Source organism: Lemur catta, chromosome 8 (assembly GCF_020740605.2).
Source record: "Lemur catta isolate mLemCat1 chromosome 8, mLemCat1.pri, whole genome shotgun sequence".
Classification (NCBI taxonomy): domain Eukaryota; kingdom Metazoa; phylum Chordata; class Mammalia; order Primates; family Lemuridae; genus Lemur; species Lemur catta.
In genome coordinates this window covers 66276573-66301811 of record NC_059135.1, presented here as the reverse complement: position 1 = coordinate 66301811, position 25239 = coordinate 66276573, and the positions used below count along the sequence as shown (strand labels likewise).

Genomic DNA, 25239 nt, shown 5'->3' with positions numbered 1-25239 from the left:
CAGCTAGATCTTTCCTTTGGGAGTAAGAAGTAATTTGTGGTGTAATACTTTGATCCATGAGAATATTCTGTTTCCTCACATTTTAGCCAGTGGTATAACATTTGTTGATGATCATTGCTTGAATCAATCATTACACTAAGGACTGCAAAATTGTTTTTCTATCATTTCTTTCCTTTTTTTTTTTTAAGCTGAGATTCATTTGTAATGAAGAAATCTCTCTCCTTACCCATTCCCCCTCTTTCTCCCTTCCCCTGTCATCCCTAATCACTATGGATTTATGGCTTTAAAAAATTCAGTGTGAATATTATCACCACTATTCTTTTTGGTGCCCAAATTGTCCCAAATTTGACCACTAGGAGCCCATTCAAGCCTATGCCTTTTTGACCTGACCCCATCACTATTTGAGGACTTTAGAATCTTTTCATTCTTGAATCCTCACCTCTCTCTTCTTGGACCTTTGACTGTTCTTTCTATAGCAATTTCTGTCTTCCTAAAAAGCAATATGCTGCCTTTTCCTCTCTTTTTAGTGTGTGTGTGTTGGTGAGTGAATGGGAGGAGATGAACCTCTTCTGTCTATGAGTATTCTAAAAATAACATCAAACATTTGGGTTTATTATTATATCTTTCTGTGGAAGTATCTGTGCTCTGTAATAATAGCTGACTTTATATAGCAGGTACCATTCTAAACACTTTCTGGTATCATTCTAAATGCTTTCTGTGCTGATTGAATCCTCACAATAACTCTATGAGATAGGTACAATCATTTCCTCATTTTATAGACAAGAATATAGAGAGGCAAAGTGAGGTTGTGACCTACTCAACTTCCCCCAACTCGTCAGTGGTAAACCAGCATTGGCACCAAACTCCTGGCTCCAAAGCCTGTCCTCTTATTTACTGTACTTTGCTGCCTCTAGACATTTAACTGCCACTCTGTCCCTGTAAGCCCTAGCATTGTGGACCTCCACCAGTTTATATTCAAGCATGTTCAGATGGGGAATAATCTGCTCCCCTATGTTTCACTTCCTTGACTCCAAATTTGGAGCTCTCCTTATCCCATTGGTTTACTAAGAAATTTCTTCTCTTTGTAATGAAAATTTTGTTTTTTTATTTCAGAATATTATGGGGGTACAAACGTTTAGGTTACATATATTGCCTTTGCACTGCCCAAGTCAGAGCTACATGCATGCCCATCCCCCATACAATGCATATCTTTACCCATTAGGTGTGAATATACCCATCCACTCCTCCCTTTCCCACCTGCGTGATACATGATGAATGTTACTTTCATATGTGCACATAAGTGTTGATCAGTTAGTGCCAATTTGGTGGTGAGTATATGTGGTGCTCGTTTTTCCATTCCTGTGATACTTCAGAGAATAGATTCCAGCTCTATCCAGGGTAATACAAGAGGTATTAGTTCACCATTGTTTTTTGTGGCTGAGTAGTATGTCGTGGTATACATATACCACATTTTATTAATCCAATCACGTAGTGATGGACACTTCGGTTGTTTTCACATCTTTGCAATTATAAATCGTGCTGCTATAAACATTCGAGTGCAGCAGTCTTTTTTACATAACGTCTTTTTTGCCTTCAGGTAGATGCCCAGTGGTGGGATTGCTGGATCAAATGGTAGTTCTACTTTTAGTTCTTTGAGGTATCTTCATATTACTTTCCACAGAGGTTGTACTAGTTTACATCACACCAAAACTGGCATTGCAGTAACAGTTAAGATTCTTAATGAGAGAGACTGAATTCAGAAAAATTAAGTAGCATTCCACACTTAATTTTCTTTGGAAAGTAATTATCTATGAATAATGTAAAAATTGGATAGTCAAGAAATAGTTCAAGTAGTTAACTTTTGAGCTGAGATCTGGGTAAAGGATATTCCCAGGCAAATGGAATAAGAAGGGAAAATTTTCTAATGCAAAGATGAGTGTGGCATATTCAAGGTAAAGAAAGAAGTTCATTATGGCTGATGGGTGCTGATCATAGGGAAGAGTGGTAGGAGATTCATTTGAAAAGAAGGGCAAAAGCAGGCTTTTGTAAAGTTTTATGCATCCATTAAGGAATATCGAGATTACATTAATGATATGATGTGAAGCAATAAAGGACATTGAACAGGAAAGTAAAATTGTCTGATTTACATTTTGAAAGCTCAATCTGGCCACCATGCAGAAAATGGATATTAGGGAGGTGGGAAAGGAAGTAGGGAGGCCAGTTAGAAGGCTATTATAATTGTCCAAGTACCAGGGAGGTTCCAGTGTAGATGGAGGAAATGATCAGATTCAAAATATACTGTGGATATGGAGCCCACAGGACTTACCATCAAATAAGATATGATGAAAGTAGAATGAGAGGAATCAACAACCCTAGGGAGTCTTCAAAATGGCTGATTAGAGACATCTGGTACTCACCTCCTCCACAAAGAAGAACCAACAGAGTAAGTAGATAATCACACTTTGAATAGATCATCTAAAAGAGAACACTGGACTCCAACAGAGAAGGACAGAAGAGGCTCCCTAATGCAGGAAAAGGATAAGTGAGTAACCCCTGTAGTGGTCCACATTCGCACTGTAGACTCCTGCATTCTAGCCACAGGAAAGCCCTGATTACATGCCCCAAGACTAACATACTGAGGTGTCTAGAGACTGCATGGAGACATTGCTCCAAAGAGGGAGCTCACACTGGGTCCCACATATCCCTAGACCCCTGAACAGCTACAGTAAGGGGCCATATTGAGAGCCCAGCCCCCACCAGACTGCATCCTGCATGGAGGCCCAACAGAATTATATCTCCACATCTCTGGAGCCCCACTGACATTCTCTGCCCACAGCCACTGAAGCATGAGCCATTGGCAAAAATCCCCACTGCCCTTGCAGGGAAGCCACTGTGCATTTTCACATATCCTGAAGACAAATTCTCCCACCTGCAGCAGTTAACCCAACTATAAGCTGCCTACAAGAAACTCATCTCACCTGTAAAGACACATATAGACTGAAAGTAAAAGGAAGGAAACAAATATCCCATGCAAATGCAAACTAAAAATGAGCAGAAATAGCTGTACTTATATCATATAAAACAGATTTTTAAGTTGAAAACAGTAAAAAGAGACCTATAAGGTCATTACATAATGATAAAGGAATCAATTTAGCAAGAGGATATGAAAGTTCTAAACATATATGCACCAAACACCAAAGCACCCAGATATATAAAGCAAATATTGTTAGATCTAAAGGGAGAGATAGACTCCAATACAATAATAGTTGAGGACTTAAGCACCCCATCTCAGCATTAGACAGACCATCTAGACAGAAAACTAACAAGGAAATATTGGATTTAAACTATATATTAAGCCAAATAGACCTGACAGATATTTAAAGAACATTTCATCTAACAGCCATAGAACACACAATCTTCTCATCACCACATAGAACATTCTCCAGGATAGACCATATGTTAGGACACAAAACAAATTTCAACAAATTTTTAAAAATTGAAATCATATCAAATGTCTTCTCAGACCACAGTGGAATAAAACTAGAAATCAATAACAATAAAAACTTGGGAAACTGTACAAATATATGGAAATTAAACAACATGCTCTTGAATGACCATTCAGTTAGGGAAGAAATTAATGCAAAAATAAAAAGAATTTTTTGAAACAAATGAAAATTAAAACACAATGTACCACAATCTACAGAATAGAGCTAAAGCAGTGCTAATATGGAAGTTTATAGCAATAAACACCTACATCAAAAAAAGTACAAAGATTCCAAATAAACAATCTAATAGTATACCTCAAGGAACTAGAAAAGCAAGAACAAACTAAAACCAAAATTAGCAGAAGGAAATAAATAATAAAAGTCATAGCTAAATGAAATAGAGACTAAAAAAATACACACAATAACTATTTATGTGTGTGTGTGTCTATGTGCATCACCATATGATACCTTCCACCATGTTATGATGCATAGTGGACAGAATATGCACCAGATGTGGCCCCTTGATCTTGGACTTCCCAGCCTCCAGAACCATGAGCCAAATAAATTTCTCTTTATTATAAATTCAAAAGAAATACAAAGGATCAACCAAATGAAAAGTTGGGTTTTTTAAAAACATAAACAAAATTGATAAACCACTAGCTAGACTAAGCAAGAAAAAAAGAAGACCCAAATATATAAATTCATAAATGAAAAGGGGGACATTACAACTGAGACCACAGAAACACAAAAGACCATCAGAGCCATAAAAAAGAATAGAATCATGTCATTTGCAGTAACATGGATGGAACTAGAGGTCATTACATTAAGTGAAATAAGGCAGGCAAATAAGACAATGTCACATGTTCTTACTCATATGTGGGAACTAAAAAAAAATAAATAAATAAGTTGATCTTATGGTGGTAGGTAATAGAAGGATAGTTACCAGAGGATGGGAAGGATAGTAGGGGGATGAAGAGAGGGTTGTTAATGGGTACGAAACATACAGTTAGATAAAGGAATACATTCTAATGCTTAATGGTAGAGTAAGGTGACTATAGTTAACAATAATGTATTGTATATTTCAAAATAGCTAGAAGAGAGAACTTAAAATGTTCTGAACACATTGGGAATAATAAATATTCCAGGTGATGAACAACCCAAATAACCTGAGTTGATCATGAAACAGTCCATGCATGTAACAAAATATCAAATGTATCCCTTAAATATGTATGAATATTTGTATCAATAAATAAATTTTTTTAAAGACTCTAGGATTAGAATTTGAACAACTTGGGGAATGGTCAGGCCATAACCACAGGAGCAGGTTTGGATAGCTGTTGAGTTCTGACTTTGTCCACGTAAGTCTGAGATGAAAATTAGACATCTATGTGGAGAAAGTTGATGAATAAAGGACCAAAAATATGTTGCTTATAAAAAAAGTTCTCTCTGCACAGTGCACAAGTTGTGCTAGTAATGACCTCCCAAACAGTCCAAACTGTTAGACAATGTGGAGGGGCTGTCTTCAGATTGGGTGTTATAATTTAGATTAAAAGCAGTTGCAACTGCTTGCTCAAGTGTTTTCAGTTACAATTCATAAAATAATTTCTTTGATATTAGCAAATTCAAACATAAATTTGTTTCTCAGTCATTCATTAACACCCTTAACATTAGCTCAGTTTTGGTGTAGAACTTTCAAATCATTTTGACAATGACTCATGTTAAAAAATAAATTTTACATCACAACTCGGTATATGTGTAATCACACATATAACCACAGTAGACATCTCATCAAATAACATGTGCAATGGATTCTAATATCTTCTTTTCTATGTTATTCATTTTTTACATTTGGCAAATTCCACTAAATTGATTTAATTATTCATTACGGGGTTACAATTTAGTCTGAAAAACCTCAGCTATGTGTATCTTAATGATTTGCCACTACCTAGTGGAGAAATGCTTCCCAAACTATCTGAAAATAAGTTGTTTTCTAATTTCCCATATTTTGTGGACCTACCCCTTTGTAAATAAGTTACCTAAAAAAGAAGTGAAAAAAATAGATGTATAAAGTACAAGCCCATTTTTATTTATACACACACACTCACACACACACACACACACACACACGCCTGATAATTTGGAAAGAAGAAATGAATGTCTCAGTGGGGTTAATAACAGCCTTGCCTAAAGATACATGCAACTGCTCTGAAGTGCATCTGACCCCAATAAGGACTTCAAGGGAATTCAGGATCAGCTTTAGCCAAGGATGTAATTCAGAGACTGGCATTGAGCAGGGCTGGCTGAGTCCTCGCAAACTCGTCCTCGCAAACCCTCTCTAGTAGAGATAGGCTGGAGACGGCTCAGGGCCTGAAGAGTCTGTGTAAATCAGAGATCAGCAAAGACACCAAGCAGAAATTTTCTCTGGAATGCTTTCACCAAACAAAGAGATTAAAGATAAGAATCTGAGTCCAGAATCTGACAGACCTTGACAGCTATTGTTCCCTAAAGATCTCTACTCTTTAGGATTCAAAGAGGAGGGCAGCAACAGGCAAGGATGAGACCCAGAGATATAAAGACATGCAGAAAGAGAAGTCAAATAGCTCATTTTTGTCCCAGGGTATTATCAGGCTCTCTGAAAGTCTAAAAGAGTCATCTACAAAATAATAAGGGACAAACCAGCAATGTCTCTTACCCTTAGCAATGTCTGCTATGCACTCAGGTTCCAGGACATGTCAAGCTCTTCATCTGTATCCAATTCAGGCAAGGAGATTGGGTCCAAACAGTTGCTTTCTGTGAATGAGGAGGTTGAGAGGCCCAAGTAGGATTTCAAAATTTGATAGGCAGTCCAGAGGCAATGGATCCCTATGAATGATTCACTATATGAAGGCAATAGAAAAAAAAAAAAGATGTAGTAAGTGCAGCAGAAGGGAATAAGGGATCTGTAACTAGTGTTGAACAGAACAAATGAGATACTGCCCTACCAAGAGAAGCCTGCAGTCAGGTGGGTTCATTACTGAAAGTCAAGGGTTCATTACTGAAAGTCAGCTTTTCATTTCCTCCATGAGATAGCATTTAACAAAATTATTGACATTTCTTATGAGCATTCCAAAGAATCAGTTGGCTAACGTTAAGTAACTGGACAATAAGTGACATCTAACTCCTGGCCAACTCCAAGGTCTCCTGAAAAGCAACAGGGGGCATCCTTCTGTAAGCTTCTACAACTTGTTGCTGCTTCAGGTAAAACAGGTGGTTTTTGTAGCATTCCTTATAAGTTATTTTGTGAAATTAGATGGCAAGCCGGGCCCACGTCCCTTGAGGAACCCTAAACATAATACTCCAGCACTAATTAGTGCTGGCAGCAATATCCTATGCTGAACAACTGAATATAAGTGGGGGAGTCCATGCTCAACAAAGAACCAAATCTGTTTGGTACATTGAGCACCTTTATATTGTTCCCCAAATTTTTTCTTAAAGTTCAATGAAATTCATCTGCAAACAATTCAATATTACTGGGACCTACTCCTAGGAAACAGAAAATACTGCCAGGTAACAATCAAACATAGGCTGAAATTTTATATCCTTTGACCAATCTCTCCCTATACCCTCTCCCCCAGCCTTTTCCCAGCACTAGTGTTCTTTAGCACTATAGTTAACAATAATGTATCATATATTAATATTTTCAAATAACTAGAAAAGAGGCTTTTGAATGTTCCAAGGACAGAGAAGTGATAAATGTTGGAGGTGAGGAATGTGCTAATTACCCTGATTTGATCACTACACATTGCATGTATCACTAAGTATCCCATAAATATGTATAATTATTATGTGTCAATCAAAAAGTTTTTTAAAGGTTGAGCTGATTATTCTGAGTTTGAGCTTAAACATTTATTGAAAAACAGTAAAAAATACTAGCCATGTTTTAAGAATTTAAGTATTAGGTAGATCTTACACATGCCCCTGCAAGAGAAAGCTAAAGGAAGCTAAGTAACTTACCCAATGTGGCTAGGGAAAGCAGAGCTGGGATTAAAGGCAGTTGTGTGTAACTTCAGTCCTATGCTCATTTCACCATGCCTCTCAGGATCAGGAACAATATGTACAATGTCCATAGACAAAGCACCACATTTAGAAATTCCACCAAGAGTCAACTACACAGAGAGCTCCCTATTTTCTTACCTAACACAGTTCTGAGTTCTTATTTTAAAATAAAATGTCTGAAAGTAGAGCAATGGCATGCACGCATAGGAGGATTCTCCTTTTCCCCAAAATAAAACAATATAAAATTCCAGACTACGTTTAGAGCAGATGCTGCTTCCCTCAGGTCCTGGCAACAAATGAATGAGAATTTTTGTAGGGATCTGGGCCAGGTGGGAAGTGAATGCAGGTTTGGGGACCCATCCTGCTGCTACTGGGGATTTGGGAAGTTATTTATGGCCCCTTTGACCCTATAAGCCTGCTGTTGGGATAGGGACAGATGGTGTAGTAAAGACTACTCTTTAAACTCTGGGTCTGAATGAACCACAAGTAGGAGTGGTGAGAGAAAGGAAACTGTCTTTGGCACATTCTATTCCACTGTCCAGGTGGACCTTAGCAGGCCATTCACACATGCCCCATACACCTAGGTGACCCTATGAGCCTTCCCATGATGGGAGACGGCTGTGCAAGAGGACACCATTAGGGGATGTCTTACTCCATTTGGGCTGCTATAATGAAATACCTTAGACTGGGTAATTTATAAACAGCATGCATTTATTGCTCACAGCTTTGGAAGCTGGGAAGTCCAAGATTAAGGCACTAGAAGATTCTGTGTGCCTAATGAAGACTCCCTCTCCACTACAAAGATGGTACTTTGTTGCTGTGCCTTCACCCCACATGGCTGAAGGGCAAAAGGGGCTCATAAGCTCCCACCTGCCTCTTTTATAAGGGCATTAATCTCATTTATGAGGGCTCTGCCCCCATAATGGTCTAATCACCTCCCAAATATTCTACCTCTTAATACTATCACCTTGGGAGTTAGGTTTCAGCATATGAATTTTGGGTTGACATATACATTCAGACCATAGCAGAGAATGATAACCTTTCATTATCTAACAAGCTATAATGCCCCGAAAATAGGTTCCCCCACAGCATGATCTGGAGATGCAGCCGCTATCTCCAAGAGCAGGAGACTACAGGGGGCTTCTGCCTAGCACAGATGGTTCTGTTAAAGAGACTTCTCAAGAACCTGCACCCTCATGCAAAAATCTCACTGTTGACCAGGTGATTGGGACAATGCTGAATTGTATTGATTGAAAGGTAGCTTACAGATTTCAGTGATTATCCAGATCAACTATTCTCATCTTGTTCTTTAAACCCTCCCACACTCAATGCTCTGCCTCTTTTGGCATTTTTTTTTTAAGGGACATAATCTTTGGAATAAGGTACCTGCTTTCTATATCATACTGCCACGTAATAGCTGTGCAACATTACAAAAGTTACTTAAGTTCTTTGTTCCTCAGTTTCCTTGCCTCTTTAATGGGATTAAAAAATTAGTCCTATACTGCAGGTTTGTTGTAAGGACTAAATAAAACATTCATGTAGAATGCTTAGGACACAGTCTATCATAGAATGAGCATTTAATAGATGAGAACTGATGTTATAGGTTTGTCAAGAGCCAAGCTGAGCAGCCAGGGATTAGTGTAGTGAATTATAACAATAAGCCAAAATGAAAGTCATAGTCAAGGTTTAATCATTTACTGCAGCAATATCAGTAAGAGGCTGAAGAGGAAAAAGTGCTGGCTCCTTCAGTGTTCCATTTTTTTCCCCATAGAATGTCACTGGGTGGTGGATGAGAGCAGAGTAGACAGGAGGATCATCTCCTGGCCTGCCCAAGGAGCCAGAACAAAAGGCTCCTTCATTTTTGTGGCCCCAGGACCCAGAGTGTGGGGAGGGAAGGGCTAGGAGTGAGAAATCCAATAAGGTGGTCTTAGCAGGGGCCTTGGCCTGAGAGAGGTTTCTGAATGGAGGTACTTTGGCTAGGAATGCAGATGCAGATGCACATAAGAGCAAGACTGGCTGGTGGAGGGGAGGAAGGGCCTGAGTCCTTGACTGCAACACACTGGCTGGGCACCATGTCTGGGTAGGAGGGCAGCTTTCCCTGAAGAGGCCTGCCAGGTAAAGCCTTTGTAATGTGGCTTGGGCCTGAAAGATTACACACAGGATTTGGGCCAGGGCTGATTCCTCACAATATTAGTAATCAATCTCTCTCTTCCTCTCTCTCTCTGTCTCTGTCTCTCTCTGTCTCTCACACACACACACACACACACACACATTCCATTTGTATAAGATGACCTGGGGCATATAGATGCTACTGAGGTACCACTGGGGAGAAAGCACGTTACTTCACACAACTAACAGGAAAAAAAGAGGACTTAATAAATACTTATGGCCTCCAAGTTTCTTTTTCTTTCTTTTCTCCTGTAACTTTTTTTGTCGACATATTGTAAACACATATACAATTTGCCATCTTAACCATTTTTTAAATGTACACTTCAGCAGAAAGTACATTCACATTTCTGTGCAATCTCCAGAACTGTCTTCATCTTGCAAAAAACTCTGTACCCATTAAATAACATCTCCTCATTCCCTACTCCCCTCTCCAGTAAGTTTTTTAACAGTACCTCTTAGTCTTGCTGGTTATTCTAATTTCCTTTCACTTCTATTATGTGATTTTCCCTCTTCATCATTCCTAAGGTCAAATTTATAATCTCAAAGCCTCTCTGTTCTTTTGAAACACAAAATCCCACATCCTGCACCCCCAGATTTATATTAAAACTTACCCTCTTAGAAGGGACTTCAGCAGCTGCCTTTGATACTAAGTATTCCCTTTGGATTCTTGTTACCCATGCTAAGAGGCTTATCAAGTTTTTCCAAACATAAATTATGCTTCCCCCACAAAACTCCTAGCAACAAAGTTTCTTCCATTTCATTATGTAATGAAATTATAGGGACCAGAAATCCACAGATTAAAAAAAGTCTACTGCCTTTACAGCGCATTTCTAGAGCAATCCTCAACATCTCTGAACATGAAGTACACACCTCCAATATATTGTATTTTCACATGTTTTTTTTTTTTCTTTTTGGCTCTCTAGGAGATGTGCTGACGTTTTTAGACTCTCACGTGGAATGTAATGTTGGTTGGTTGGAACCTCTACTTGAAAGAGTTTACTTAAGTAGAAAGAAGGTAGCCTGTCCAGTAATCGAAGTCATCAATGATAAAGATATGAGGTAATATTACTACATCCCACAAGATACTTCTAAGTACCTTTAACCACAAGCAGCACAAAGTGCTAGTTAAACTCCAAATATGTGCATTTTTGAAAATTTTTAAAATATAGTTATCCACTTAAATCAATGGCAATACATTATAAATATCTTTGGATCATAGCCTGTCAACCCAATAGTCTATTTGGTCACCACAAATTCTTAACTCTAAATATCAATAAATCCTCATTCTCATTATCTAGTTTTCCCTTTTTATATTTAGCTGAACCCCAAAATATGTATTTTCCTCAAATTTAATTCTTTTTTCTATGGGAAACGTATATGCGGTCCTAAGTTGTTGTATCCTTTCCTCAAAAATGGCCAGGACATTATTAAAAGAAATGAATAAGTTAAATGTGAGCAATCCAGCCAATTAGTCACTAATGCAAATTGTATTCATAAACTGTGGGGAGTTAGCTATGCTCCCAGCAAAAATCAGGTTCCTTTGGCAGGGGTCGTCACAAGGGATAAGGAAATATAGAAATAGAAAATAGAGAATATAGCAATAAAAGAACACACAGAGATGAAAGTATAGCTTTTATAAGGATGGGGAGCCAGGGGTCCTTCAGCATTCCGGTGAGCTCTGAGGCCACAGGTGAAGTCCCTCATCAGTATTTATTGGTACAGTGATCAGTTGCCAGGGGTAACAGATTTACATAATAACAAGTAGTTTGTTTAGATTAAAAGTCTCCCCAAAAGTTTCTGGAGATCCCTTAATTAACTCTGTCTATGTGAACAAATGGTTACAAAATATTTCTAAGACAAACTTCTAAGTTTTAAGATAAAATTATCACTAAACAGAAATATAGTGGCTCTATATTTCTTTAGTGTTTTGTTGATTGAGACAGGTAGTCAGGAGTGAAGCAGGAACTGTCCCTTAGGCTAACTGTCTCTAGCAGCAGGCATCTGTCAGGTGGGCGCTCTTTGATCAGTTCTTAACCTGTGGCCCCATACCAAGCTTTGCCATACAAAAGCGTCAGGTGCAAGCCAACAGGTCTAAGACAGCGTTGCCGTGGAAAGCCCTACTGGTCGGTGAGATGCCCTCCTGAGAGGCAGCTTTTGATGTGTGAACTAACACATTCACGTATTCCTTCAGGGCAAAGCCCTGCAAAACTCCTGAAATCCTATATGTCTCTATAGGACAACAATAAACTTTTTGAACTGTTATTAAAAGGTGATGATCTAAAATCATCTGCTTAAGCACTTGTTTAATTCATTTAAATACATCATGGAGCCAACGTGATGAAATATATAAAGATGTGCACAATCTCAAGCAGTATTTTTTCTTTCCTGGATTAGTTACATGACAGTGGACAACTTTCAAAGAGGCATCTTTGTGTGGCCCATGAACTTTGGTTGGAGATCAATTCCTCCAGATGTTGTTGCAAAAAACAAAATTAAAGAAACTGATATAATAAGGTAAGTATGTGAAATTTAAGACTAGAAAGCAGTCATGTGTCTTTTGTAAAGGTGTAAAAAAAGTTCTACAAAACAACTGTCATTCTATATCCTGTCATTCTATAGAAAATCAAGAATTACAGTTCTAGCCAAAAGATTACAAAAGCAAACAGTTTTCCTGAGAAATTAGTTTCCCACTACCAAAACTTATTATTAAATGTCCAGGTGCACCCTGTTCAGCCCTGATCCCTGAGAAATTTACTAATGCCATACTGTTTCCTGGGATTTATAACCTAAGAAACACAAACTAGTTGAATGTCCTGCATAAATGCAATATAAATACACACAATATTAAAGCAAACATAAGTAAATATTAAAAGCAAATAATAATAATAATAATAACTAGGGTTAGGATTTTCTTTTACAGTCTAATCCTACCCCCTCCATGGGAAAGGTGCCAAATTCTATGAATTAAGAAATAGACATAGAACCTGGATGTGAATTAAAATTTGGGCTTTGTTACTGGAGAAACTGGATTGAAGAACACAGCTTCTACCTGAAGCCAAAATGGCAGCTTCCTATTCCTTCCCCAGAATCGGGGGCTACAGGACAGACATTCAGCCAGCCACAGGCAGAGCAGCAGGAGTCCTGTTGGAGGGAAAACTTGAGCAGACACAAGCAAACAAGTCCCAAGGGAAAGCCAAGGCCAGGCTGCACATTGCACCTTGTTTTCTCTGAACTTTTCCCTCAGTAAATCATACCTCTCCCTTGCCAGATGTCATGCCTTCAGAAATGATACCCCTAGGGAGTGAAGTGGGAGTTCTCCCACTTATTAAGCACTGTGTGCCAGGCATGTAACTCTCTCCATAACCCCAGAAGGGAGGTGGTAGTATTAACCTTATGGAGATGAGGAAATTGAGATTTAAAAGAGTTAAGTAATTTTCCCAGGGAGACACAGCTAGTGATGGAAGAATTTGAGATCCAAACCCAGATCTGCCTGAATTTAACACTCCTGTTCTAATCTACACCTAAAGAACCTCTTTGCATTTTTCAGACTTTCATTTTGACGGTCAATATAGTGATTAGTTCAGACTGTATTGAACATAATATTAGGAAAAGAATACATTCTGGATGGTCTGGTGAGGATAACTGGGATACAGAAAGGGCATGGACATAAATGGTGGAGGAAGGGAGAGAGGAATTACCCTTGAGATTGCCATATAACCAAAACACAAAGCAGGCTCTCCACAGACACCGCTTTCGGCTGGCTCACCATGCCTTGCCTAACTGCTGACTAAAATACAGTTTCTATCATCCATGATCAGTAGTAGCAGTGAAGGCTCTGGAGTCAGATTTGAATCTCAGCTCTACTACTTACTAGCAGTATGAACTTGAAAAGTTTGCTTAACCACTTTGAGTCTCTGTTTCCTTATTTTTACATGAAGACTAATAGAAGTAGCTACCACGTAGACTGTTTTGAGAATTTAATCGGGTAGTACAAATGAAGTGCTTTAAAAGTGCCTGCCACATAAAAAGCTGTCAGTAAAGTTTGTGTGTGGTTGAGAGACCATCTAGTGAATGAGAGAGCATAGAGGCAAGCCACATTGCCCAGTGTGAACCCAAGACATATGGCATACTGGTCTGTTGGCCTTGGGAAAGTTTCTTACCTTCTCCATGTTGCCGATTTTTAACAATGGTACAAACTCACAAGATTTTTGTGAAGTCTAGAATAATACCTTTATAATACTTACAACGATGCCTGGTACTCCCTTAGTCCTGAATGAGTATTGTTAAAAATAACAACCCTGAAGAGTTTGTGTTAGTGTACTAAGGACAAATAAGAATACTAGTTCCAGGCTGCATCTTTGCTGACCCTAATCAAGCTCTGCCACCATAAACCAGGAAACTTGTCATTTACACACTCTTATCTCCAGACCTCCTTACACATACGTTTCTGAAACACCTCCTACCTTCAACACAAATGTATAGAGGACCAACTCTAAAAGTTGAGCTTTCATGAGACGTAAGTTTTAAAAACAAACTTTTCTCTTTGTAGGTGCCCTGTCATGGCTGGTGGGTTATTTTCTATTGATAAAAATTACTTTTTTGAACTTGGAACATACGACCCTGGCCTTGATGTTTGGGGTGGAGAAAATATGGAGCTTTCATTCAAGGTATTATCAAGGGTTTCTCAAATTTTCTCTGCCATTAAAAGTTTATCATTTTTAAATTTTTTCATTTTACTAGTACAATCATATATGTGAGTAAATTTCACAGACATTTTAGGGTCTCTGGATTAATTTTTTCATATCCCAGCTTGAATGCAGAAGAATAAATTGCTGTCATGACATTTATTGGAGTTCCCTAATATTTCCCAACACCATTTCTGCTTTTAAATATGGGGGTAATGACTTTCTGTCATTCAGTGTAAATGCCGTGGAATTCATACTTGATACAAAATAACTCCCCTGGAATATCTCTCTAATATGTTGGAAGGAATGGAAGCATTCCACGATGGATCGTCTTGGAAAACATGAAAGACAGAAGTACAAAACAGTACTTCTAGAGCAGGCCACCAAGAGGCCCATAGTATAGTTTCTTTGGAAACTTTATACAATCATGTATATAATCTTTGATTAACATCTAAGAAAACCTTAGCAACAGCAACAGTAGAGAGCATCAAAAAAGCAACTGCTTTCCTATGGGGTTGGGTGGTTTCTATTAAAAGGGGTGTAACTTTGGAGGTTCTGATCAAGAAGAATGGTTTTTAAGTTGTGCACCACAAGCCTTTTGGATGTCCCCAAGATGAGTGAAAGGGCAGGTGAACAAATGGACATCTGTACTTTTTTTCACTGTTTAACCAAAGGAGGAACTCACATATTTTACACATTGAGATTCTGTGAAGATTTCTTTAGGGAAAAAAAAATTTATACTGAAGGGTAGCTAAGGAAAACATTATGTTTTACTATTCTTAAAATGGTCCTACTTCAAGCAGTGGGAATAAAGTTACCAGGTGGTTTTTTGTCATTGTTAATTGCCCATGATTTGTGGACAATCACTTGATAATTGATGCTTATCATTAAATTGTTTCAGGTGTGGATGTGTGGTGGTGAGATTGAGATCATTCCCTGTTCCCGAGTGGGCCACATATTCAGAAATGACAATCCGTATTCCTTCCCCAAAGACCGGATGAAGACAGTGGAACGGAACTTGGTGCGGGTTGCTGAGGTCTGGCTGGATGAATACAAGGAGCTGTTCTATGGCCACGGGGACCACCTCATAGACCAGGGCTTAGATGTCGGCAACCTCACTCAGCAAAGGGAACTACGGAAGAAACTGAAATGCAAAAGTTTCAAGTGGTACTTGGAGAATGTTTTTCCAGACTTGAAGGCTCCCATAGTGAGAGCCAGTGGTGTGGTAAGTTCAAGTGGCAATTTAAAAATCTTACTCCATGAAAACAAAAACTCTTTCAAAAACATGTAGAAAAGGATGAATTGTTACATTATAAATAAATGCCAAGTATGAAAGCCAATGGGACAAAGCATGGCTGAGAATTAAATATAGGTAAACTTGAGAAAGACTACTTGGCGGTCATGTTCATTGATTAATTCAACAAATACTTACTGAGTATCAATAGACCAGGCAGTATTTCAGATTTGGATCAGGGTGATGAATAAATTAGACTTGATTCCTTCATTATGGAGCTTAAAGTTAAGTAGGGAAGAAAGAAAATAAACAAATAAGCAATTAAAGGGTAACTACAAAATATAATACCTCTCATTTAGGGAACAGGTCACAATGATGAATCCTCAGAGTGGTCAAGAAATCCTCTCTGAGGAGGAGACTTTGCAATTCAGGCCTGAAACACTAAGTGTTAGCCAAGCGCTAAAGAAGAGAGCACTAGACAGAGTGTGCAGGTGATACAAAACTCTGAGACAGGTGAAAGTTTAAGGCATTCAAGAACTGGAAAGATAAAGGTTGTTGTCAGGGAGTGACAGATGGAGGAATGGTCTAGATTGGGGGTCCCCAACCTATGGTGAGTTGTGTAATTATTTCATTATATATTACAATGTAATAATAATAGAAATAAAATACACAATAAATGTAATGCACTTGAATCATCCTGAAGCCATCCCCCCACTTCCTGATCCATGGAAAAAATTGTCTTCCATGAAAACAGTCCCTGGTGCCAAAAAGGTTGGGGACCGCTGGTCTAGATGAAGGTGGAGAGGAAACAGGAGTCAGATCCCACAGGTCCTTGTAGGCAAAGTAAGGATTATCTTTCCTTCCTTCCTTCCTTCCTTCCTTCCTTCCTTCCTTCCTTCCTTCCTTCCTTCCTTCTTCTGAATGTAATAAGAAGTGATTGAATGTTAAGCAAGGGAATGACAAGATTAAATTTGGGTTTGTAAAGACTTCAAAGAGGGGTTTAAAAACAACACAAATTGTTGGAGAATAGCAAATAAAATTTCAGGGCATGAGGGAAGGTACTAAAAGGGAAGAAGCTAAGCCATATAGGTTGGATGACTACAAGGCTAAGAAAAAAATCAAGGAAGAGGAGATGCTGGAGGACGCCATTTTGAACCCACTGTAGGAATGAAGCTTCACAGGAAAAGGGTGGTAAGACATGAGACATTACCACAGAATGGGTTTAAGGATGGTTTGTCAAGTCCTTGCCTGGAGCTCCTCTCCATCGTGTTTATTTCTAATCTCTTTTATTTCTAATTTAATTTTTACTGATAAATATTCCTAGTGTTCTTTGTTTTCTTTCAGTGTTTCCTATTTCTTTATTCAAGATGTTCTCAAACTTGGCCATTAGTAGGCCTGCCCTTTTGGGCCAAGTTTTTTCAGTTCTTCCCAGGAAGTGGATTATACAAACCAACCACTCTCTCTGTGTGGCAAATCTCCTGAAAACAGGGACTTAGAAAAAACCATCCCCTTGACAGTATTAGGGAAGTCCAGGAAGGGTGTGAAAGAGAGGAAATCAGCCTAAAAATCTGTTTTGTTTTTATAAAATTCAACTGATAAATAAGTATATGTGACCTGTTTATTATGTAACATAATGTATTATAAAATTGCCTTGTTTATAGGTCCAAAGAGAAGAGCAGCTACTCAGGTGGCTCAACCTGATACTTTATCAAACATCTTGGATTTATATACACTGTTCAAATAATAAAACATTGAATATATCTGTAAAACAAATTTATATTTTTTAATTCAAACTCCTGAGCAGGAAAAAAAAAGAAATTCAAAGAATTCTCATTAGTAATTTTTTCCCATCCTAACATGACGGAATCTCAGTTAAGAGCATTACTAAACTTTAACCACCAGAGGGAACCAAAAAACTACCTTTTGGTTCCACTGTGACGCTAATTTATATAAAAGAGTTCCCACGAAATTTCTGAAACACTTTCCAGATGAAACAGCCTTTTGCTGATGCCTGAACTATAATATATCGAAATATACCAAGTATTTTTAAATGATGTTAACAAATTAATTCCTTCTATTTTCCTCACTATTTGTTGCCTTCCTTGGACAAATTTGAATAAAGATCTATTTGTTCCTTTCTGAAGCCACCAGTAGGGAGCATTATTACCATTTTTAAAACATTAGGACCTTTCTCCAAGTAATTCAGAATAGCACACCATTATTTTGGATAGACAACCTTGAAAATTTCCAAGAAAGTAAATTCCATAATTTCTTTTAGTTACTTGTTTCGTTTCCCTTCTTTCAACCTTTTGAATTTATTTAGGAATTTAAATCCAATGAAAATTGTTCTGTTTTTTTCAATGAGAACAATTTCTTACTGAGCCAAAATATTTGAAACTAATAAAAAAAAACCTCCCCAAAAATGTATTTTTACATTGAATTAAACTATTAGTGAACAGTGTATAGCTTAATGTTTAACAATTCCATGGTAAACTGAGGAATTCCCACCTTCTAAATTGGAAAATGAAATAATTCAACAAGGATAATTTAACATGCATATACTATCTGATTTTTTAAAAGATTGAAATGGTTTATAAACCATTATAAATATGAGCACAATTTTTTAAAATAAAAGTGAAAAATTTTAAAAACCACTCATAATAAAATGAAGAATAACAATTCCTTAGCACTCCATAGACCATTTCTGTTTAAAGAAAAGTAGTTTCCCCAGTAATTTCTGATGAAGTGAAGCATCTTCAGATGAAGTGGCAGAGGGAGACATAAGGGACAGAAAATTTTCTCTTTCCTCCCAATGCTTTTTGGTCCTTGGAGGAAGGGATTGTACAAAATAAACACAAAGAAATCAGTTAAACCAGGGGTTTCCAAACACCATTCTGAGCAGTGTTAGTTGTGCTGCCATAGGGTTCCATGCTCAAGTAAATTTGGGAAGCACTCGAGTTACATTCTGAGCAGCAGCTGAACATTAACACTCTGAAGGGTCTGGGAAGTTCTGGGGCCGGCCCACCTACTCAGCTATGTTGAAAACCACAGTGCTTCAAACTTGTTTGAAGACAGAATATTTTCTGTGTGATCCACAAATACAGGAGCTTATATTGATCTCTGCTAAGATCAAGAGAACAATTGGGGCACAATTTCTTTCTTTAAACTCTATTCTACCTTCATGCATTTCACTCTCCTCTCTGAAGTTCACGGTGGTTGAACTCTTCTGTGCATTGTGATGTTCACATTTACTAAGGATGAATTGTCTCCTTCCATATTTGTCATTTTTAATTGTGAATAGAGCTTTCTTTGGGGTTTTTTGATGGAGATTCCCTCCTAGAATTGCTTTGTGGTTTTCTTTGCCAGGAACCTCAAGAGTTACCAATCTGGTACTATTTTTAATGTTTGTTTCTGTGCCTTGAAAGTCTTTGAGGAATTCCTATCTAATGCAAGTAGTATTAACATAAATTTTCTCCTCACACTTTCAGATTCCCAGGGAGACTGTAGCTGCTCTGTGTCTCTCTGTGCTAATGAGGAATTATTTTTCCTAATACACGGTTCCACTGAGGGTCTAACTCTTTAGTTTTCCACCTTTATATGGAAGAGCTCAATTCCAACTCTCCAGCTCATCTAGGCCCACATTTTTCTCCCGTCTTTATGAGTGGACAAGTCCCTTTCTTACCAACATTTGTAGTTTCCCTTCTCACTTTTAGTTTTGTCTGTATTTTCTGGTCCCTGAAGATGGCCTTGAGTTTCTTGCAAGCTAAGCTACGATGTAAAAGTGAGAACCAACCCACTGAGCACCCGGTTATGAAGTCTGGCAACTCTGTGAGCTACACAGCCTGCATCAGTGCAGCATCCCAGAGTTAGCAGAGTTAGAGCTCTCTGTTAGGCACCATAGAACAGGAAGTTGCAGAAATAGTATCCCTGGCAACAAAGACCTCATTACCTCCCAGCTCCAGAAGCTTTCCTGGGATATGTAATATAGATTCAGCTCTACATAGCTTGTCTAGAAATCTGAAAGGCCTGAATTGCACTATTAACCCACCGTCTCATTAGCTCTGCACAGAATGTCAAAGGAGACAAGGAAATGAACATTTTTCTGTATTAAATGGTGACTTATAGAAAGTTCCCTCCATATTTGACCCTGTAAATCCATTAAAAACCTGGGGGCCTGCCAGAAAGTACCTTTAAGCTTGGCTCTTTATTAGCTTTCATGACTTTCCCATAATGAATTGTAGCTTGCTTGAGACATGAGGAAGATTCTGACAGGGAATCAGCTGGAATCTGCTATTCTTTGAAGGACTCAATCTATCCATGATTCAGTGCCTAAGCACTCAAAGAGCTTGAAGGGGTCAGCCAGGGAACAGAGCCCATAACTCTTGTTTTGATTAAATTGCGAGTATTTGCATTGACTTTTAATATATGCATCAGATAAACTTAAGACAAGAAAATAACTACTTTTTATGCCACCTTTTGCTCATTCGTTATTCAGCATTCCTGGCAAGGGTTAATTAAAAGCTTCTGTTTGTTGGAGCTGTGGCTGAATCACAGGCCTAAATTGACAGATTGAAGCTGTACTTTAGCAAGATTACATTATGTCTCTGTTAGAGATGGCAACCAATAAAATCGTACAGTGCTAAGTAAGGCTAAGCTATTAACTTAACTATCCTTTAACCTTATGATAATTTTATATTCTGTGTTTTCTAAATGTGTCTGCATGTCTTGTTCTACTTGAAAAAATGTTTTTGTGATTTATATTTTATATTTTGCTTCCTAGCTTATTAATGTGGCCTTGGGTAAATGTATTTCCATTGAAAACACTACAGCCATTCTGGAAGACTGCGATGGGAGCAGCAAGGTATGGTAAACCGGGGTTTCCTATCTCATGGTAGTTGATAGGTGCAGGGTATGACATGTTCATTGCTCAATTGAGAAAGTCATCTTTTCCCAGTAGAAATAGATACTTAATCTCTCAGTTTCTATATAATCATAAGGCCAGTAATAACAGAATCCACCACCAAGTGCAAAGATAGGGACTGAAGGAGTAAAGGTGTGGATCTTGGAGTCCACCCGCTGGATCCATACTGGCTCCATCATTTGCAAAAGTGTGCTAATTTTGCAAATTTCTTAACCTTTGGGTAAATGGTAGTGATAATAGTGCCTGCCTCTAGAACTGGTGTGAGGTTGGGATTAGGTGATATGTATGAAGCACATAGAACAATACCTAAAGCTTAGTGCTCCATAAGTGTTGGCTGCAATAATAATAAGACAAAATGGGGGAAATATGTAACATATAAAGAAAAGAAAAAGAGAACATATTTCTAAATAATAGTTCTAATGGGGCAATTTTATTCTCTGATTTCATCCCCTTTTCGTCCCATTCTCCTGCATCTTAAAGGAGTAATAGAAATCACATAATCCATGATCCATGGCAGAAATCCCTACATCAAAACTCCTGCAACCTCTAAGCACAATAGTTAGGAGAGGGAGTCAGGCCAGGGAGCACAGAACAGGGATTCCTTCCGCCATCCTGGAGAGGAGCTCTGAGTAACCACACTTCCCTCTCCAGCATATGTTTCCTAACAGTTCTATGTTCTGTGGAAACAGTCATCTGGTTTGAGTGTCAGATAGGACTCATAGAAACATTGATTAGTAAGTAGAAATTAGCCCTCCAAAGTTGCAGAACACTCTTTGGTAGAGAAATGATTTTGCCATGATAATCTAGGCTTGACAAGTCTTACTTCTTTGTTTTGACTTAGAGATATTGCTTACATTTTTGAGTACATACCATCTCTACCTCTTAATTAACAGCTGCTACTAGAAGAAAAAGTATTTCTGTTGCTATAATTCAGCTATGGATTGTAAACCTTAAGCCAAGGGAACTCTTTCTTAATTAGGAAAGAGAGGAGACAGAGGGAAATGAAAAGTGTCAAAAAAATCAATTGCCAGAAATAACTTTCACTTATTAACAATTCAAAGAGGAAATAAAGTCCTAAATTGTAAAACAAAACCACAATTAGTCCAAATTATATGAAAAAAAGTATTAAGTGCTGCAATCTTTCAGGACTCATCATTGTCAGAACTTTTTGTGCCTGAGTAATAAGTATTTCGTTTGAAAACCCAAGTTTTGTTCTTGGTAACCATTGAGTCTCTCTAGGGGATGCTAAGAGTAAAAGTATGAATTATACAGCCTCTGCCTTCCACAAAGCCCTATCTCTTTTTTATCTCATTGCTCATTTTTAGTTTCTGCCTCTTTTGGTTTGGTTTTGGCAGAATTAATGAGCCTTCATACTAAGCCAGTGACTGTAGCGTTCATCCAAAAAAGCACAAAAGGAATAAAACTTTAGATTGAACCATCAAGCCCTATCCTTTACCTTACCTAAAATGTCCCCTTAATTTTCAACTTTTAAGCCAGTAGAGATGTCATTTTGCAAGGTAATATCTAACTTCCCTTAGTAGCACGTAAGCTCCTTATAATATGCCATACATTCGTGCTTATGAAATTTTAATGTGGGAGTTTGTTACAATGCAGATTCTGAATCGGTAGGTCCATGATGTGGCTGAGACTCAGCATTTCTAACTAGTTCCCAGGTGATGCTCATGTTGATCCAGGGACTACCTTTTGAGTGTCAAGGTCTAACACAATGACTTTAATTTAATCTGACAATCAAAATTAAACCTTACATTACAAATGATTTGTTAGGTAAGGGAAGTTAGTTAGATTTTACCAACAATCTATTTTTTTCCCAAATATGTTCATATTAGTACAAAAAAGCCAAATTCCCACGGACCTAGAGCCTTAAATTGATCACGCAGGTAATACTAGGTTTTAAATAAGTAAAGAAAATATTTTTAAGGATTGAAAACATACTTTCAATACCTGAATGAGTATTTGTTTTAGATACTGGCAACTTTCTAAAACTGGATGTCTTCAAGAGCAGTTCTACAAACTGGAGGACGCTAACCTGGAGGCAACATGATGATTCCTTGTGCTATTAGCAAAGAAAGATATTGATCTTTCCTACAATAGAACAAAGTCTCTAGGAGTACAATTGTCTAGATAGTGTTAATCAAGGAAGGATAATAATTTCCACCAAAAAAAATTAGGGCTGTGATTGGGATTTCCCTGTAGCTACCCCTGGCTTGGAACTTTAATCACGAGGTCGTTTGAACATTCCAATACTTTAAGCACCAGGGTTGTCTTTAGAACACCTGAAATGACATCCATATACAGATATGTACTAATTATATACTAAATAATTTTTATTATTGCAACTAGCATTTCTTAAGGGCTTACAGTGTACTAAGCACTTGACAGTCATTACCCCAACCCTCTGAGATAGGTACAATTGCTATCCACCTTAAAATAAGAAAAATGAGATTTGACAGGGTAAATAATATGCCCATCCTATCAGAATTAAAAGTGATAGTACCAGGACTTGAATATAAAATGTCAGATTAGAAGGCCTATGTTATTAACCATTACTATCAAAAATGTTTGACAAAGCCCCTGCCTGTGTTTGTTGCCTGAAATGACCTTCTTTTTATTCATTTCCCCCACAGCTTCAACAATTTAATTACACCTGGTTAAGACTTATTAAACATGAAGAATGGTGCTTGGCCCCCATCCCTGATAAAGGAGCCCTAAAGCTGCACCCTTGCGATAGCAGAAACAAAGGGCTGAAATGGCTGCATAAATCAGCATCCGTCTTTCAACCAGAACTGGTAAGCAAAATATTTATACCTCTTCTTTACCACAGATTCCAGTTTCAATCAAATGGCACATGAAACCCTCATTGTCATATTCACCAATCGGAAGTTTTAAATGTGTCTGTGACTGTAGAGGTAATGTAAAAGTTCACCTGGAGAAATAAACAGATTATTTTTGCAAATTGTCAAGTCCTTTTTGTTTTTTTCAAAATGTAATTCAAATGAGTTAAGTTAAATAGAAGTCACCAGGTTCTTATGGTTATATTGCTATCACCTGCTTCGGTCAATCAACAATGCCAAGAGTAAGGCTTACAGGCTAGAATTGGTTCTCAGTGGTTACCGGAAAGGTTTATATAAGGAGAGTGTATGGAGAAAGCAAGAAGCAGCGTGCTTCCTACAAGCCTTGCAGTTTAAAATAAACCTGGTTTCTCATTATTCCTTTTTTCCATACAAGGAAACTTTTTCTCCTTCCTTGTGGTTCCCAGAGACCTGGGCTCTCAATTCGGCTGGAGCCAGCTCTCACCAGCTTACCGGAGTTGATTGAGTGCATTTCTTGCCAACTTTGCATGCAGTGATACAAGGGTAGCTTGAAACCAGCCATAATGGGAGTGTTTACACCCAAGAAATCAACAGATGCTACTGGATCAGGTGATAGTTTTCCAGAAGTCCAGTTATTAATATGTACTGGAATACCCCTGTTCTACCATATTCATTCTCAAAGTCCTCTCAGTTTGTCCCAATTATATTTTAACAGGATACAAACTCATAAGCTTTTGGTGTAGGATCTTGGGGTGGCAGGAATAATCTCAGAACTTCAGTCTTCAATTTTCTACCATCTCAGTAGCAGGTAGCCACCAAATCCACTGAATGTATTGGGTATGTGGAGACCATCCTTTTGCCCGGGGATGGCCCCACAGTGGGCACTCTCTTTTCCTTGAGGTGCCTCCATTCCTTTTGATGTCACAGCCAGTGACTATTCTCTTCACAGTATTTTCCTTCCTGCTCAGAGCTAAAGTCAGGCCCTGAGCAATGCATTCTCCAATCTTCCTCCCATTAGATATTCTCTCTTATATTTCAATTCCTTCTGGACAATTCTTTTTTTCTTTAATGATAATGGTTATTATTGAATTATTCAGAAAAATTAGGAATTACTAGCATATAAACTGCTTATTTTATTTTACATAGTGTTGGGGAGATCCATAAACATCTATTAAATAAAATACATTTTACTTTCTCCTTCCTGAACCCTGTGCAGAAGGAGGAAAGGGAAGGAGGGAGGAAGAGAAGCAGAGAAAGACAGAAAGAGACAGAGAAAGAGGGAGAGAATGAGAACTAAACATATTTTTCATCTTCAGTAGTGAATCGTGGAAAAGGTTTCAGGCTGATGAGAAAATATTTAGGAGCAGATTCCCCTAGGCAGTAAGCTGATTTGGTAAGGAAGGTAGTTGAATTACATGGCAACAATTAGAAAGCCTTTTTCCTACCTTGTTTGTACCTATGACTTTGTGACATGTTACATAGTTGCCTTCTGCCTTGGGTTCCCGATTGGATGTTACTTGGTGTCATGGGGATGAGTCGTGTGGTGGTCAGCTTTCTTCTTTTTCCAGTTTTTTGATAGTTTTCATGCTAAACTTTTTAAGTCCCCCAAGACATATAAGTTGTAATCAACAAGAGAAGTAGAGAATGAAACTTTGGATAACAGGAGCAAGTCTCTCCTTTTAGAAAGAATTAGGGGGTTAGAAGCTTTATGGAGGGAGGAAGCATAATAGTGAGTTAGATCCTTGGATACCAATGAGTTGTTAAAATTATATATATACTTCTAAATGTGCATTTAAAAGGTGCTGTCTAGGTCAGCCCTCCCCAAATGCTCTGGATTTTGGCCAGCTGAAGGGAAAGAGTCTCACAGGTGGCTTCTAGA

General features: G+C 38.0%; 1 protein-coding gene across 1 annotated transcript in view; it reads left to right on the top strand.

The window, feature by feature from the left end:
• The window catches only part of GALNT5 (polypeptide N-acetylgalactosaminyltransferase 5), a 46474-nt gene that overhangs the window by 20074 nt on the left and 1161 nt on the right, over positions 1-25239 (top strand). The window contains exons 4-9 of the mRNA XM_045560310.1: positions 10613-10748; positions 12084-12203; positions 14239-14356; positions 15276-15599; positions 20389-20469; positions 23175-23336. Of these exons, the coding sequence (XP_045416266.1) occupies positions 10613-10748; positions 12084-12203; positions 14239-14356; positions 15276-15599; positions 20389-20469; positions 23175-23336 (941 nt within the window). The remainder of the gene's footprint in view (positions 1-10612; positions 10749-12083; positions 12204-14238; positions 14357-15275; positions 15600-20388; positions 20470-23174; positions 23337-25239) is intronic.